Source organism: Chrysemys picta, chromosome 17 (genome assembly GCF_011386835.1).
Source record: "Chrysemys picta bellii isolate R12L10 chromosome 17, ASM1138683v2, whole genome shotgun sequence".
Classification (NCBI taxonomy): domain Eukaryota; kingdom Metazoa; phylum Chordata; order Testudines; family Emydidae; genus Chrysemys; species Chrysemys picta.
The window spans coordinates 24,673,151-24,690,263 of NC_088807.1; the positions used below are offsets into that span (position 1 = coordinate 24,673,151).

Consider the following 17,113-nt stretch of genomic DNA (forward strand, 5'->3'; position numbering starts at 1 on the left):
ACTGGCCCCAGGGGCAAACCAAACAACCGGCACACGGACTAGAAGAAACCAGAGGGGCCCAGGCGAGAGCGGGCAGGGGACCCACCGCGGACGTAACGTCCCAAAGCCCCAACCTCCGGCTTCGCCCGGCTCGGTGCCCGGGGCTCAGAGCGGCGGCCCCCGCGCCCCTCAGCGAGAGGGGGCCTGGCCTGCCCCGCGGCTCGCCTGGCACCAGCAGGGCCTGGCGCTAGGCTGGGTGGTGCTGGGTGCTCCGTGCAACAATCAGCCCCACCTGGCGACGTGGGGAGAGGCCACAGCTTCCCCCCCCCCCCCCGTGGGGGCCGGCAAGCGCCGAGTGGCCCGTGCGCCCGTGAGAGACCGGGCGCAACGGGTGGGAACATCCATCACCAGTGTCTGCCACCCCCTGTTCTCCCCTTGGGGTGTCTGGACCCTGATTGTCATGCGGGGAGCCCAGGGCCGGGCTGGCAGGGGCTGCGGGTGGGGAGTGAGGGGTACCAGCAGGGCTGGGGGGGCAAAGCAGGGCTGGGCTAGCAGGGGCTGCGGGTCGGGAGTGAGGGGCACCAGCAGGACTGGGGGGGTGCCCCTCCGATGCCCCCCCCCCCCGTCTCCGGGAGTCCATTGGGCCAATGCGGGACGGGGTCCCCCAGGGAAGGGGGCGGACAGGGAAGCTGTTTCGGAGATGAGCGCCGCCCGGTCGGTGGGGCAGGTGAGAAGGAACCAGAACCGGGGTGGGGACGGGGGCCGCATAGCTGCACCCCGGACCTCAGCCTCGAAACCTGCCGGCCAAGGGCACGGCGGGGACAGGGCGGCCTGTGAGCGGGGAACGAGGAAGGACCCGGCTTCCAGGGAAACCAAACCCCTTGTGTCAGCAGCCGAGGAGCCAAGCGCCTGAGCAGAGCAAACAAGGAAGCGGGCGGAGGGCCAAGCCCAAGAGACGGGAGCTTAATCCAGCTCCACCAGGCCTGTTTATGGCCAACCACTTCCCCGCCTCGGGCACCGTCCCGGGGAGCAGCGACGTCATCTGCACCCAGCACCCTAGGGTGACCAGACAGCAAGTGTGAAAAATCAGGACGGGGGTGGGGGTAATAGGAGCCTATATAAGAAAAAGCCCCCAAAACCGGGACTGTCCCTATAAAATCGGGACATCTGGTCACCCTGCAGCACCCGGACGGCGCCGGGCAGCCCCCGAGCCGCATGGGGGGGGAAGAAGAGGCACTTTTTTTTCTCCTCGCACGCAGGCCTGGTCGAGGGCGCCCTGCGAGGCGACTGGTCCCCGCGAGATCGGGGACCCCTGCACCAGCCGACGGGGGCGATGCCCCGGGAAAGTCACCGCAACAGAGCGAGGCGCGGTCAGCCACCGAGGCGGTGGCGGGGACGTGATTGGTGGAATGTAGGCGCCGCGGGGAAGTGATTGGTGGAACATAGGCACCAGGGGGACGTGATTGGTGGCACGTAGGCGCCGGGGAGACGTGATTGGTGGAACATACGCACTGCGGGGACATGATTGGTGGAACGTAGGCGCCTTGGGTGACGTGATTGGTGGAACATAGGCGCCACGGGGACGTGATTGGTGGAACATAGGCGCCGGGGGGGACGTGGTTGGTGGAAGATAGGTCCCGTGGGGACGTGTTTGGTGGAAGGTAGGTCCCGTGGGGACGTGATTGGTGGAACGTAGGCGCCGCAGGGACGTGATTGGTGGAACGTAGGCGCCGGGGAGACGTGATTGGTGGAAGATAGGTCCCGTGGGGATGTGTTTGGTGGAACGTAGGCGCCGTGGGGACGTGATTGGTGGAACATAGGCGCCGAGGGGCACGTGATTGGTGGAACGTAGGCGCCGGGGGGCACGTGATTGGTGGAACGTAGGCGCCGGGGGGCACGTGATTGGTGGAACGTAGGCGCCGGGGGGATGTGACTGGTGGAACATAGGTATCACGGTTGTTGTGTTTATAAGAAGCACCCGGAATCTTTTTAAAGGGGAGAAGGAAACACCCCACGGTTCTTGAGAGTACAATTTAAGCACGGAAATCAGCATATGCTTCTATTCACACACACACACACCCCGCACACCCCACACCCACACACAGACACACCCACCCTGCACACCCACCCACACACACAGCCACACGCCCACACCCACACACAGCCACACACACACCCCGCACACACACACACACACCCTGCACACCCCACACACACACACGGCCACACACCCACACCCGGCCACACACCCACACCCACACACAGCCACACACCCACACCCGCGCGCGCGCACACACACACACCCCTCACACAGCCACACACCCACACCCTTGCGTGCACACACACACACCTCACACCCCACACACACCCCGCACACACACACCTCACACCCCACACCCCCCCTGCACACCCACACCCGCACACAGACACACCCACACACACCCCGCACACCCCACACCCAGACACACCCACCCCACACACCCAGCCACACACCCACACCCGCGCGTGCACACACCTCACACCTCACACACACGCCACACACCCCACACCCGCACTCAGACACACCCACCCCAGACACCCCACATCCACACGCAGCCACACACCCGCACACACACACACACACACACCTCACACCCCACACACACACCCCCACACACACCCCCACACACCCCAAAAGGTTTTGCAGCTGGATCTTAAGTTTCCCAGTCCTTAGTGCCGCTCGGTCAGTCCCAGCGAGAGCTGAAACCGCACACGAGCGCGGGGAGCCCGGCCTCCGCCAGTCCCCTGGCAACAAGACAAACCACCAAACCCCATCGCTGTGGGGACAGTGGATTCGTGCTATTCTGGGTGGCTCCGCCGCTGGTACCGGCTTTTCCTGATTTTCTGAAAGCCCAACAGCCCCTGTTTCCACCCCTTTGGGGGTGGCGGATTACTGCTTCAAATATCCCTTCCTGTTACAAACACCCTTGCTGATTGCAGGCAGAACAGAGACATTAACCCCATACTTCCCTGTGTGGCCGTTCTATAGGCTGGCCAGGTTGCAATTATCTCACTTCTCAGTTATTAAATTCACAGGGTGGCATGCCTCAGTTTCCCTTCTTATACAGCAGACCGAGTTTGTAATGTTTTCTCTGCTGTGCTAAACTTTAAGTTTATTCACCGGTAATAGCTGAGAAGCGTTATTACCCTCTGACTTTAAAGGCGTTTTCCCCCAAATCATACACACTAGGCATTATTACAGGGGTGCTTATTAACATGAAATGTATCCCGGGGTTTAATATTAACATCAGCTCTATTCCAAGTCTCTTGTTATGCCATGTCTTTTAGTTAGATCATCTGGTTTTGAGGTCAGTGTGTTCGTTGTTCTTTTGAAATCTTTGCACGGGCTTTAATTGAATTATATCCTTGGGGGTTGGGTGAATTAAAAGATGGGGTGTCAGGCATGTAACCTGTCTTCAGCTTTCAGCCCGGCAGACACACACACAAAAGTATCGATTTTTTTATTTAACCTGTCTTAGATTTGACTCCTTTTCCCACCTTCCTTTAGAGGGTCATAATTTGAGCCTTTGGCTTTCAGGTCGTTTGTTTGCTGACCAGGTCTGTTCATTATCTGTTTCTGGGCTGTTCTCTCCTTCCTTCCTCACTTAGGTAATCTGCATCCACACAGACACTTTCTGGCCTGCTGTTGGGGCCAAAGCCCTCAGCAGAGCTCAGAGACTCGGCCTTAAATGGGACATGAACAACTTCCACCCGAGGTTCGAGTTCAACTCCTGCTTCCAAAACACCCAGCGAGCTGAAAACGAAAACCCAACAGATGGTGGCTGTGACGAACTGGGACTGTTCTTGCTGGGGTGTGTGAATGCTGACAGGGGAGTGTGACTAGGATGGTCTGCATCGGGGGATGGGAGCCGGCCCAAGGGAACATACCTGAGCTTGTAACATGAGAACCCAGGAGGGGGTTGGAGGTCAGGTGACTCCGGGGCCCGGGAAACCGAACAAAGGCTGTGGGAGGGGTCGCTGAAGGCAGAGTGCTGGAAGCGAGCTGGAGAGATGGCTGGAGAGATGGCTGGGAGGCAGAGATGGCTCTGACCCCCCAAGGGGGGTGGGCTGGCATGCCCTGGGACCCCAAGCTGGACCTAACTGAGGGGGGCCCTGTTGTCTGTGCCTGCAAGACCTGTCTTGGACTGTGTTCCTGTCATCCAAATAAACCTTCTGCTTTACTGGCTGGCTGAGAGTCATGGTGAATCGCAGGAAGCCGGGGGTGCAGGGCCCTGAGTTCCCCAATACTCCGTGACAGTGGCTCCCTTTGGAGTCGCATGTTTGGTTCGCATTTCTTGTACCCCTTCTCCAATATACACTGCACACGGCCTGGGGAAAAGGCACATTCCTGCCGTAGTTTAACTTCTCATAGACTCAGAGAATATCAGGGCTGGAAGGGACCTCAGGAGGTATCTAGTCCAACCCCCTGCTCAAAGCAGGACCAACCCCAACTAAATCATCCCAGCCAGGGCTTTGTCAAGCCGGGCCTTAAAAACCTCTAAGGAAGGAGATTCCACCACCTCCCTAGGGAACCCATTCCAGTGTTTCACCACCCTTCTAGTGAAATAGTGTTTCCTAATATCCAACCTGGACCTCCCCCATTGCAACTTGAGACCATTGCTCCTTGTTCTGTCATCTGCCACCACTGAGAACAATCTAGATCCATCTTCTTTGGAACCTCTTCAGGTAGTTGAAAGCAGCTATCAAATCCCCCCTCACTCTTCTCTTCTGCAGACTAAACAATCCCAGTTCCCTTAGCCTCTCCTCATAAATCATGTGCTCCAGCCCCCTGATCATTTTTGTTGCCCTCCACTGGACTCTTTCCAATTTGTCCACATCCTTCTTGTAGTGTGGGGCCCAAAACAGGACACAGTATTCCAAATGAGGCCTCACCAATGTCGAATAAAGGGGAACGATCACGTCCCTCGATCTGCTGGCAATGCCCCTACTTATACAGCCCAAAATGCCGTTGGCCTTCTTGGCAACAAGAGCACACTGGTGACTCATATCCAGCTTCTCGTCCACTGTGACCCCCAGGTCCTTTTCTGCAGAACTGCTGTCTAGCCACTCGGTCCCTAGTTGGAGCAGTGCATTATATTCGTCTGTAACATTATATTAGCCAGATCCATGTTTACATCCGGGGTAACTGTTTCTTTTGTGCTCATGGCCCCACCTCTGGCTCAGGGTTTCTAACACTGCTTTTTGTGTGTGCCCCATTTGCAGACATTCCTTTGGGATGTCGTTTTCCCCTCAGAAGGGCTGCAAAGACACCAAGACGTCTCTTTCCATGACACTTTTCCTATTGAACGTTTTCACAAAGTTCAACGGCTTAATTCCCTCGCGGCACTGCCGAGGTCACTCACTTTCCGTCCATCGCTGGCTTAGCTCCCAAAACGACCCCTCCGTCCGCGCACATTTCACCATTCCCAGGATTGTCCCAGGGATCCGAATTCTGACTCCTTCCCTTACTCCAGCGAGTTTTCCAATTGCTGTGTCTGTCGCCTGCCGACTGGTCTGGGCCCGATCCTGCTTTCCTCGAACCGCCCCTTCCCACGGGCACAGGCTCCGTCCCACTAACCATTTAGCAAGTGGGGGAGGGGGGCTCCTCAACTAGTCCCCACCCCTCCTGGACTTTCCCCTCTGGGGGGCCAGGCCCCAGCAGACCCCTGGCCCGAGCCTGGTCCGTTTGCAGGCGCATCGGGACCGTGCCAGACGCGGCCACTCGAGGGCGCCCCTGACCACAAAACACACACGGGCCAGAAACCCAAAACCGAGGGGAAGCTCAGATGGAAAGGAGCGAGGGGCACGGGGGGGGGGGTTGGAGCCCAGGGCTGGGATGGCAGGGGCTGTGGGTCGGGAGTGAGGGGCACCGGCAGGGCTGGGCTGGCAGGGGGCTGCGGGTCGGGAGTGAGGGGCACCGGCAGAGTTAACTCCCTGCAGCCGCTGTCCTGGAGACGCCAACTCCCCCCCCCCGGGTCCCCTGAGCAGTGAGGTTTCCAGAAACTTCCCGATGATTCCTGGGGGCAGGTTCCCAGAACGGGGGGGGAGGGGTCTCCCCCTCTCTCAGGGAGAGAAAAGTGGGGAGTGAATCCCTGGAAGTCATCAGGTAGCGTCACCACTGTGACTCCTACAGCCGCCCCGCTATGGGGCGATGGGACAGAATGAACCCAGGTGTCCGGGCTCCCAGCCCCCTGCTCTAACCCACCAGAACCCGCTCCCCTCCCAGAGCCGGGGAGAGAACCCAGGAGTCCGGGCTCCCAGCGCCCCCCCGCTCTAACCACTAGACCCCACTCCCCTCCCAGAGCCAGGGAGAGAACCCAGGAGTCCGGGCTCCCAGCCCCCCCCCCACTCTAACCACTAGACCCCACTCCCCTACCAGAGCCGGGGAGAGAACCCAGGAGTCCGGGCTCCCACCCCCCACTCTAACCACTAGACCCCACTCCCCTCCCAGAGCCGGGGAGAGAACCCAGGAGTCCGGGCTCCCCCTCCCCAGTTTTGTCACCCTCCAAGGGCTGAGCCGCTCCCCATGACGTCCCCCCCCTCCCCATTGCGATGTGGTCTCCTTGTGGGTGGCCCCTCATCCCCCATTGGCCGGAGCCACCTGTCCGTCACCCATGGTGGGGCGTGGCCAGGCTGTTTCCGCCCCACCCCTCAGCAGCTGGTGCCGGGACTCCGCGAGGCGAGTGGGAGCCGGGGCAGCCCGAGGGCCAGGTGAGGGGGGGGGGCGGAGCCGCCTCCCGGGGTCCCCCCTGCACCCCCTGCCCGCCCCGACGGCTGCCTGTCCGTCCATCCATCCGCCCACTTGTCCGTCCATCACCCGTCTGTCCGTCCATCCATCCATTTGTCCGGCCACCTGTCTGGCCACCTGTCTGTCCGTCCATCACCCGTCTGTCCGGCCACCTGTCCGGCCACCTGTCTGTCCGTCCATCACCCATCTGTCCGTCCATCGCCCGTCTGTCCGTCCACCTGTCCGTCCGTCCATCCATCCATCTGTCCATCTATCCACCCATCACGTGTCCATCCACCAGTCTGTCCACCTGTCCATCCATCCACCCACCGCCTGTCTGTCCATCACCCATCTGTCCGGCCACCTGTCTGTCCGTCCATCGCCCGTCTGTCCGTCCACCTGTCTGTCTGTCCATCCATCCGTATGTCCATCTATCCACCCACCACGTGTCCATCCACCAGTCTGTCCACCCGTCCGTCCGTCTGTCCATCCACCTGTCTGTCCCTCCATCCATCTGTCCGTCCACCCACCACACCATCCGTCCACCCACCGCGCTGTCCTTCCGTCCATCCATCTGTCCATCAGTCCATCTGCGTCCATCCGTCTGTCCATCCAACCACTGTGCGGTCTGTCTGTCCACTTGTCCATACATCCCACTGGTTGCCTGTCCATCCCTCTCTCCCTCCCTCTGTCTGTCTGTCCATCCTCCCCCTGGCCCGCCCCTCCGTGTCTCTCTCCAATTCGCGCTCTCTGCTAAGGAGCTCGGATGGCCCTAGAGAAGGACAGGACATGGGGGTCAGGGCGAGGCCCCATCTTGGGTTTGAAAGTTTCCTTCACTCACACCTGAGGCTCCCCCCCATCCCTGAATATAGTGCAGTGTGTGGGGGGGTGTCGGGTTGGGGGCATGAGGGGGGGAGGCTGGGATCAGGGGTCCCAGGCCAGACTGACCACCTGGTCACAGCTGCAGTGAATGATCAGGACAAACCCCAAAGAGGAAGTTTGAGTCAGTGGGTGGCGGTGGGGGGCTGGGAGCCAGGACTCCTGGGTTCTCTCCCCGGCTCTGGAAGGGGAGTGTGGTCTGGTGGGTCAGATCAGGGGGGTCTGGGAGCCAGGATTCCTGGGTTCTTCCCAGTGAGATAGCTCAGTTGCTCCACTGGGGCAGGTCCGGTGCATCTGTCCATCGCTGGTTGGTTCTGCCCCATGGGTCGCTGGCACACACGGATTTTTTTTATCCAACTTTAGCAGAAAAGGGAGCCGGGCCCCGAGAGCCGTTTCGCCGGCAGCTCCCCACAGGGCAGCTCCGCGCTAGGAACCCCACGAGCGGGGGTTGTTTTCTGTTCCCAACCCTCCCCTGGGAGCCTTTCGAGTCAGTTGGATCCAGGGAAAAGCCTGGATAGCAGCGTATGAAACGGCAGGGACCACCCACCGCTAACCCACCCATCCATCCATCCATCCCCATCTACCCCATCTACCTACCCATCCATCCATCCATCCCAACCCCCCTCTCTATCTACCTATCCTGCTAACCCACCCATCCATCCATTCCCATCTACCCCATCTACCTACCCATCCATCCATCCATCCATCCCAACCCCCCTCTCTATCTATCTACCTACCTGCTAACCCCATCCATCCATCCCCATCTACCCCTTCTACCTACCCATCCATCCATCCATCCATCCATCCATCCATCCATCCCAACCCCCCTCTCTATCTATCTACCTGCTAACCCCATCTATCCATCCATCCCCATCTACCTACCCACCCATCCATCCCAAACCCCCCTCTCTATCTACCTACCTGCTAACCCCATCTATCCATCCATCCATCCATCCCCTTCTACCTACCCACCCATCCATTCCCATCTACCTACCCACCCATCCATCCCCATCTCCCCATCTACCTACCCAACCATCCATCCCAAACCCCCCTCTCTATCTACCTACCTGCTAACCCCATCTATCCATCCATCCATCCCCATCTACCTACCCATCCATCCATCCCAACCCCCCCTCTATCTATCTATCTATCTACCTACCTGCTAACCCCATCTATCCATCCATCCCCATCTACCTACCCACCCATCCATCCCCATCTCCCCATCTACCTACCCATCCATCCATCCCAATCCCCCCTCTCTATCTACCTACCTGCTAACCCCATCTATCCATCCATCCCCATCTACCTACCCACCCATCCATCCCCATCTCCCCATTTACCTACCCATCCATCCATCCCAACACCCCCTCTATCTATCTACCTACCTGCTAACCTCATCTATCCATCCATCCCCATCTACCTACCCACCCATCCATCCCCATCTCCCCATCTACCTACCCATCCATCCATCCCAAACCCCCCTCTCTATCTACCTACCTGCTAACCCATCCATCCATCCATCCATCCCCATCTACCTACCCATCCATCCATCCCAACCCCCCTCTCTATCTACCTACCTGCTAACCCCATCTATCCATCCATCCCCATCTACCTACCCACCCATCCATCCCAAACCCCCCTCTCTATCTACCTACCTGCTAACCCCACCCATCCATCCCCATCTACCTACCCATCCATCCATCCCAACCCCCCCTCTATCTACCTACCTACCTACCTACCTGCTAACCCCATCTATCCATCCATCCATCCCCATCTACATACCCATCCATCCATCCATCCATCCCAACCTCCCCTCTATCTACCTACCTGCTAACCCCATCCATCCATCCATCCATCCCCATCTACCTACCCATCCATCCATCCATCCCAACCCCCCCTCTATCTATCTACCTACCTGCTAACCCCATCTATCCATCCATCCCCATCTACCTACCCATCCATCCATCCATCCCAACCCCCGTCTCTATCCATCTACCTACCTGCTAACCTCATCTATCCATCCATCCCCATCTACCTACCCACCCATCCATCCCCATCTCCCCATCTACCTACCCATCCATCCATCCCAAACCCCCCTCTCTATCTACCTACCTGCTAACCCCACCTATCCATCCATCCCCATCTACCTACCCACCCATCCATCCCAAACTCCCCTCTCTATCTACCTACCTGCTAACCCCACCCATCCATCCCCATCTACCTACCCATCCATCCATCCCAACCCCCCTCTCTATCTACCTACCTACCTGCTAACCCCATCTATCCATCCATCCATCCCCATCTACCTACCCATCCATCAATCCCAACCCCCCTCTCTATCTACCTACCTGCTAAGCCCATCTATCCATCCATCCCCATCTACCTACCCACCCATCCATCCCAAACCCCCCTCTCTATCTACCTACCTGCTAACCCCATCTATCCATCCATCCCCATCTACCTACCCATCCATCCATCCATCCCCATCTACCCCATCTACCTACCCACCCATCCATCCATCCATCCCAACCCCCCTCTCTATCTATTTACCTACCTGCTAACCCCACCCATCCATCCCCATCTACCTACCCACCCATCCATCCCCATCTCCCCATCTACCTGCCCATCCATCCATTTCTCTATCTACCTACCTGCTAACCCAACCATCCATCCATCCCCATCTACCCCATGTGTCTACCCATCCATCCATCCATCCTAATAATCCCATTGATCTATCTATCTATCTATCCCCAAACACACCCTCTATCTATCCCTCCATCCCCACACTATTCCTGGGGGAATTCTGCGCCACGGCGCATGCACAGAATTTATGTCCCCTGCAGATTTCCTTGCTTCCCCGCAGAAAGATGACTTTCTGACAGGGAAGCAAAGGGAAACCACAAGAGCAGTCACATGACCCTCCCCAGCAGTATGTTTCGGGGGCCCAGGGCAGCTGGCAGAGAGGTAAATCGCTATGGGGCAGGGGTGGAACTGGGGAAGACCCGGCACCTACCCTGCACCGGGCTCAGCTGTTAGTTCCAGCTGGTCTGGGGAGGACAGGACGTCCTCTTCCCCTGCACGGCATCCGAGGCTGGGTCAGACCCACCCCCAGATTTCTCCCCTGTCTGTAGGAAGTGCTGCAAACTCCCCACACACACACACACACACACACGCTTCCTCCACCCGTCGCTCCTCAGCTGCAGGGGGAGGGATCCCTGTACAGGGAGCTGCTCCCCCATCCGCCCAACCCCTGTGCATCCAGACCCCCTCATACCCAGACCCTCCTGCCGAGCCTCACCCCCCGGTACACAGAACCTACCCCCGATGAGCCCCCCTCCCTTTGCACCTGGACCACCCCGACGAGCCACCTGCATCTGGATCCCCACCCCACTGAGCCCCACTCCCCCAGCATCTGGACCCCCCACTGAGACCCCACACCTGGACCCCCAAGCACCTTCACCGGACCCCCCTGCAACATCCCATTACTGTCGCACCCAGAACCCCCCAACCAGCCCCTGTGCATCCAGATCTGCCCTGCACCCGTATCCCCCACTGAGCCGCCCGCACCCACACCTGGATCCCCCCCCACACACTTGGCTCCTGCCTTGCTGAACTGGCCCGCCCACACCTGGTGTGCCTGGCACAGAAGGGCAGGGCCCTGGGGTGTTTCTGGGGCAGGCCTGGTCCTTGCTCTGTGCCAGGGTTGGGTGCAGCCTCGCGGCTGAGTCCGTGTCTGGGGGGTGGGGGGAGCTGCACAGGGATCTCCCACCTCTGTGCCATCAGTGGCCTCCGCTCCCCAAGGCCAGGCTGGAGCCTCTGCATTTATTTGACAAATAAAAGTTACAGAATTTTAAAATATTGTGCGCAGAATTTGTATATTTTTTGGTGCAGAATTTTTAATTCTTTGGCACAGAATTCCCCCAGCAGTACTACACACCTCTAGCTACCCACCCATCCATCTGCATACACCCCATCTATCCCCCATTGCCCCATCCATCTGTCCCCCTACACCCCATCTATCCCCCATTGCCCCATCCATCTGTCCCCTACACCCCATCTATCCCCCATGCCCCATCCATCTGTCCCCTACACCCCATCTATCCCCCATTGCCCCATCCATCTGTATACACCCCATCTATCCCCCATGCCCCATCCATCTGTCCCCCTACACCCCATCTATCCCCCATTGCCCCATCCATCTGTATACACCCCATCTATCCCCCATTGCCCCATCCATCTGTCCCCCTACACCCCATCTATCCCCCTATGCCCCATCCATCTGTCCCCCTACACCCCATCTATCCCCCATTGCCCCATCCATCTGTCCCCTACACCCCATCTATTCCCCATTGCCCCATCCATCTGTCCCCTACACCCCATCTATCCCCCATTGCCCCATCCATCTGCATACACCCCATCTATCCCCCATGCCCCATCCATCTGTCCCCCTACACCCCATCTATCCCCCATTGCCCCATCCATCTGTCCCCTACACCCCATCTATCCCCCATTGCCCCATCCATCTGCATACACCCCATCTATCCCCCATGCCCCATCCATCTGTCCCCCTACACCCCATCTATCCCCCATTGCCCCATCCATCTGTCCCCCAACACCCCATCTATCCCCCATTGCCCCATCCATCTGTCCCCCTACACCCCATCTATCCCCCTATGCCCCATCCATCTGTATACACCCCATCTATCCCCCATGCCCCATCCATCTGTCCCCCTACACCCCATCTATCCCCCATTGCCCCATCCATCTGTCCCCCTACACCCCATCTATCCCCCATGCCCCATCCATCTGTCCCCCTACACCCCATCTATCCCCCATTGCCCCATCCATCTGTATACACCCCATCTATCCCCCATGCCCCATCCATCTGTCCCCCTACACCCCATCTATCCCCCATTGCCCCATCCATCTGTCCCCCTACACCCCATCTATCCCCCATTGCCCCATCCATCTGTCCTCCTACACCCCATCTATCCCCCATGCCCCATCCATCTGTCCTCCTACACCCCATCTATCCCCCATTGCCCCATCCATCTGTTTACACCCCATCTATCCCCCATGCCCCATCCATCTGTCCCCCTACACCCCATCTATCCCCCATTGCCCCATCCATCTGTCCCCCTACACCCCATCTATCCCCCATGCCCCATCCATCTGTCCCCCTACACCCCATCTATCCCCCATTACCCCATCCATCTGTCCTCCTACACCCCATCTAACCCCCTATGCCCCATCCATCTGTCCCCCTACACCCCATCTATCCCCCATGCCCCATCCATCTGTCCCCCTACACCTCATCTATCCCCCATTGCCCCATCCATCTGTCCCCCTACACCCCTTCTATCCCCCATTGCCCCATCCATCTGTCCTCCTACACCTCATCTATCCCCCATTGCCCCATCCATCTGTATACACCCCATCTATCCCCCATGCCCCATCCATCTGTCCTCCTAGACCCCATCTACCCCCTATGCCCCATCCATCTGTCCCCCTACACCCCATCTATCCCCCATTGCCCCATCCATCTGTATACACCCCATCTATCCCCCATTGCCCCATCCATCTGTCCCCCTACACCCCATCTATCCCCCATTGCCCCATCCATCTGTATACACCCCATCTATCCCCCATGCCCCATCCATCTGTCCCCCTATGCCCCATCTATCCCCCATTGCCCCATCCATCTGTCCTCCTACACCTCATCTATCCCCCATTGCCCCATCCATCTGTATACACCCCATCTATCCCCCATGCCCCATCCATCTGTCCCCCTACACCCCATCTATCCCCCATTGCCCCATCCATCTGTATACACCCCATCTATCCCCCATGCCCCATCCATCTGTCCTCCTACACCCCATCTACCCCCTATGCCCCATCCATCTGTCCCCCTACACCCCATCTATCCCCCATTGCCCCATCCATCTGTCCTCCTACACCCCATCTATCCCCCATTGCCTCATCCATCTGTCCCCCTACACCCCATCTATCCCCTAGAGGGGACAGGCCCGGTGCCCCACGCCCCACGCCCTGGGGCCAGAAGGGAGCCAGTGCCCCAGTCCCCACTTCCCCCCCGAGCCAGCCAGTCCCTGCCCTGGGGCCCGCCGGGAGCCCACACACCAGGTATCCAGCAGGGGCCCCCCAAGCACACCCAGGCCTGCGCCCTTGTTTCTCAGCCCCCCCCCCCCCCGCCCAGGGTGTGCGGAGGCAGCATCAGCAATGGGGTCAGCCCAGAGCAGGGGCTTCTGGGAACTGGCTCAATTATTCAAGAGCCTCATCAATATTCATGAGCCTCCTGCTCCCAACTGTCAGACCCTGGAACAGGAAACCAGGCAAATGTGGGTGTGAGATTCCCACCCCCACCCTCAGTAGAGCTGCTCCCCCACGCCCCCCTCCCAGAGCTGGGGAGAGAACCCAGGAGTCCTGGCTCCCAGCCCCCCCTGCTCTAACCACCAGCCCCCACTCCCCTCCCAGAGCCAGGAGAGAACCCAGGAGTCCTGGCTTCCAGCCCCCCTGCTCTAACCACCAGCCCCCACTCCCCTCCCAGAGCCAGGAGAGAACCCAGGAGTCCTGGCTCCCAGCTCCCCTGCTCTAACCACCAGCCCCCACTCCCCTCCCAGAGCCAGGGAGAGAACCCAGGAGTCCTGGCTCCCAGCCCCCCCTCCTCCCACCGCCGCACTTTCACTTTGATCCCTTGTTTTTGGTTTTTATGCTGTTTCCTGCTCCCGGCCTCCCGCAGCACAGAGCCATAGGGCAGAGCTGCGGGGGGGGGCAGGGCTGGGCTAGCAGGGGCTGCGGGTCGGGAGTGAGGGGCACCGGCAGAGCTGGGGGGTGGAGGGGGCAGGGCTGGGCTAGCAGGGGCTGCGGGTCGGGAGTGAGGGGCACCGGCAGAGCTGGGGGGTGGGGGAGCTCAGGGCTGATGCGCCTCCATCCCAACGCCCCCCCTTCTCTGACGGGTCTATTTTTAGACGCCCCTTCATGACGTTTGGCTTCTGTTGCTGCTGCTCCAGGCTGGAAACAAATCGCCCCCCCCCACGCCTGGCACCCAGCCAATATCTAGGCCTTGTCCCCCAAGCCCTGCCAGTGCCCCTCACTCCCGACCCGCAGCCCCGTGCCAGCCCAGCCCTGCCCCCCCCCGCAGCTCTGCCGGTGCCCCTCACTCCCGACCCGCAGCCCCCTGCTCGCCCAGCCCTGCCCCCCGCAGCTCTGCCGGTGCCCCTCACTCCCGACCCGCAGCCCCCTGCCAGCCCAGCCCTGCCCACCGCAGCTCTGCCGGTGCCCCTCACTCCCGACCCGCAGCCCCTGCTAGCCCGGCCCTGTCCCCCCCAGTCCTGTCGGTGCCCCTCACTCCCGACCCGCAGCCCCTGCTAGCCCAGCCGTGACCCCCCCAGCTCTGCCGGTGCCCCTCACTCCCGACCCGCAGTCCCTGCTAGCCCAGCCCTGCCCCCCCCACAGCCCTGCCGGTGCCCCTCACTCCTGACTCCTCACTCCCCGAGCGACAGGTTTGGCTTGAGGCCCCGTCAGCCCCTCCCCTGTGTGGTCCTGGAGGGAGGGGCCGGGAGTTGGGGGGGCTCTGCGGCGGGGTGTGGGGGGGGGGGAAGCTGGTGCTTTGCAGTGATTTAAGTAGGTCATCAATTACCCAGCATTCCCTGCTGCTGCCAGCCCCCTATGCCAGCAAATCCCCACGTGACACCTGGAATGGACAGATTGGGGGTGCAGCACCCTGGGCGGGGGCGGAAACACACCCATCCCCCGACAACAGCAGGCAGGGCCGGGCACTGGGGGGCACCGCGGGGCGAGGGGCTGAGTGGGAGACTGGGCAGGGGGTGCTCTCCCCTAGCAGGCAGGGCTGGGCACTAGGGGGCGCTGTGGGGCAGGGTCGGGGGGCTCAGCACGGGTCTCTCCCCTGGCAGGCAGGGCTGGATGCTGGGGGGCGCCGTGGGGCGGGGAGGAGGGTCAGGGGCTGGGCAGGGGGCACCCTCCCCTGGTAGTCAGAGCTGGGCACTAGGGGGCGCTGTGGGGCAGGGTCGGGGGGCTGGGCAGGGGACTTTCCCCTGGCAGTCAGGGCTGGGCACTGCGGGGAGCTGGGGGGCGGGGAGCAGGCCAGGGGGTGCGGCAGGGGGGCTGGGCAGGGGGCAGTCTCCCGTGGAGCGCCGTGGGGGGCTCTCCATGCCGGTGTCCATAGATGTCCCCCTCCCTCTTTCCCAGATGCCCCCGGGGCAACTAGATCGCCCGGCTCTCCGGCGAGCTCCGGCGCCTGCCCAGCCAGACCGAGCTGGACCTGTCCCAGAACCGCCTGCCAGCCTGCCCCCCGCCGGCCTGGCCCCACCTGTCCCCCGCCGGCCTGCCCCGCCTGCCCCCCGCCGGCCTGGCCAGCCTGGCCCCCGCCGGCCTGCCCCGCCTCCTCACCCTCTACCTGGAGGAGAACCGGCCGGAGGAGCTGCCCGCGGGCTGCCTGCGGGGGCTGGCGGCGTTGGAGGAGTTGTACCTGAATCACAACCGCCTGGTCTCCATCGCCTCCTCGGCCTTCACCGGCCTGGCCCGGCTGCTGCGGCTGCACCTCAACGCCAACCGGCTGCGGGCTGTGGACCCCGGCTGGTTCCCGCCCCTGCCCCTGCCCCGCCTGGAGATCCTCATGCTCGGCGAGAACCCCATCGCCCGGCTGGAGGCGGGCGGCTTCCGGCCCCTGGGGTGGCTGCAGAGCTTGGGGCTGGCCGGCCTGGGGCTGCGGGACCTACCGGCCGAGGCCTTCCAGGGGCTGGCGGAGCTGGAGAGCCTCTCGCTCTTCCGCAACCGGCTGGCCCGGGTGCCGGCGCCCGCCCTGCGCCGCCTGCCCCAGCTCAGGTTCCGGGACCTGAACGAGAACCCCATTGGGGAGCTGCGGGAGGGGCTGCAGGGCAGCGGGAGCCGGGGCTGCCCCCCGGCGTTCCCCCCCCGGGGCTGGCCCGAGAGGCTGGAGGTGGCGCCCGGCGGCTCCGTCACCCTGAGCTGCCCGGCCAGCGCCGAGCCGCCCCCGGAGATCTCCTGGCTGGGGCCGGCCGGGGAGAGGCTGGCTGGCTCGGGACAGGCCGGGGGGGCCGTGGAGCTGGTCGGGGTGGGACCGGCCCATGCTGGGCAGTACACCTGCGTGGCGCGGAACGAGGCGGGCTCGGCCTGATGCTGGAGGTGCTGGGGGGCGCGGCGGGGAGGCCAGGGGGGAAGGTGGGCGGCAGGGGCGGTCCAGCCTTGCTCACGAAGGTCCAGTCCCATTTTGTGGTGGTGGAGTGGACTGGGGGGGACTGGTCTCCGTGGCCCCCGCTGGGCCTCGGCCACCGTGCACGTCCACAGCCCCCACCTCAGCTACACGGCCCAGGTGCCGCTGAACAGCCGGCAGGTCAACCTGACGCACCTGCAGCCGGCCACGCACTACGAGATCTGCTTGAGCCTGGTGGCCACGGAGACGCCCACCCCGGCCACCGTGGCAACGCCCTC

At 61.4% G+C, this 17,113-nt stretch overlaps 1 protein-coding gene across 1 annotated transcript; it reads left to right on the plus strand.

Moving 5' to 3' along the window:
* The first annotated feature begins 679 nt into the window (after positions 1-679).
* LOC135976235 (leucine-rich repeat neuronal protein 1-like) lies at positions 680-16,799 on the plus strand. Its single transcript, XM_065570995.1, has 2 exons — positions 680-706; positions 15,870-16,799. Exons 1-2 carry the CDS (start codon positions 680-682, stop codon positions 16,797-16,799), a joined length of 957 nt encoding a protein of 318 aa, XP_065427067.1.
* Positions 16,800-17,113: the final 314 nt, after the last annotated feature.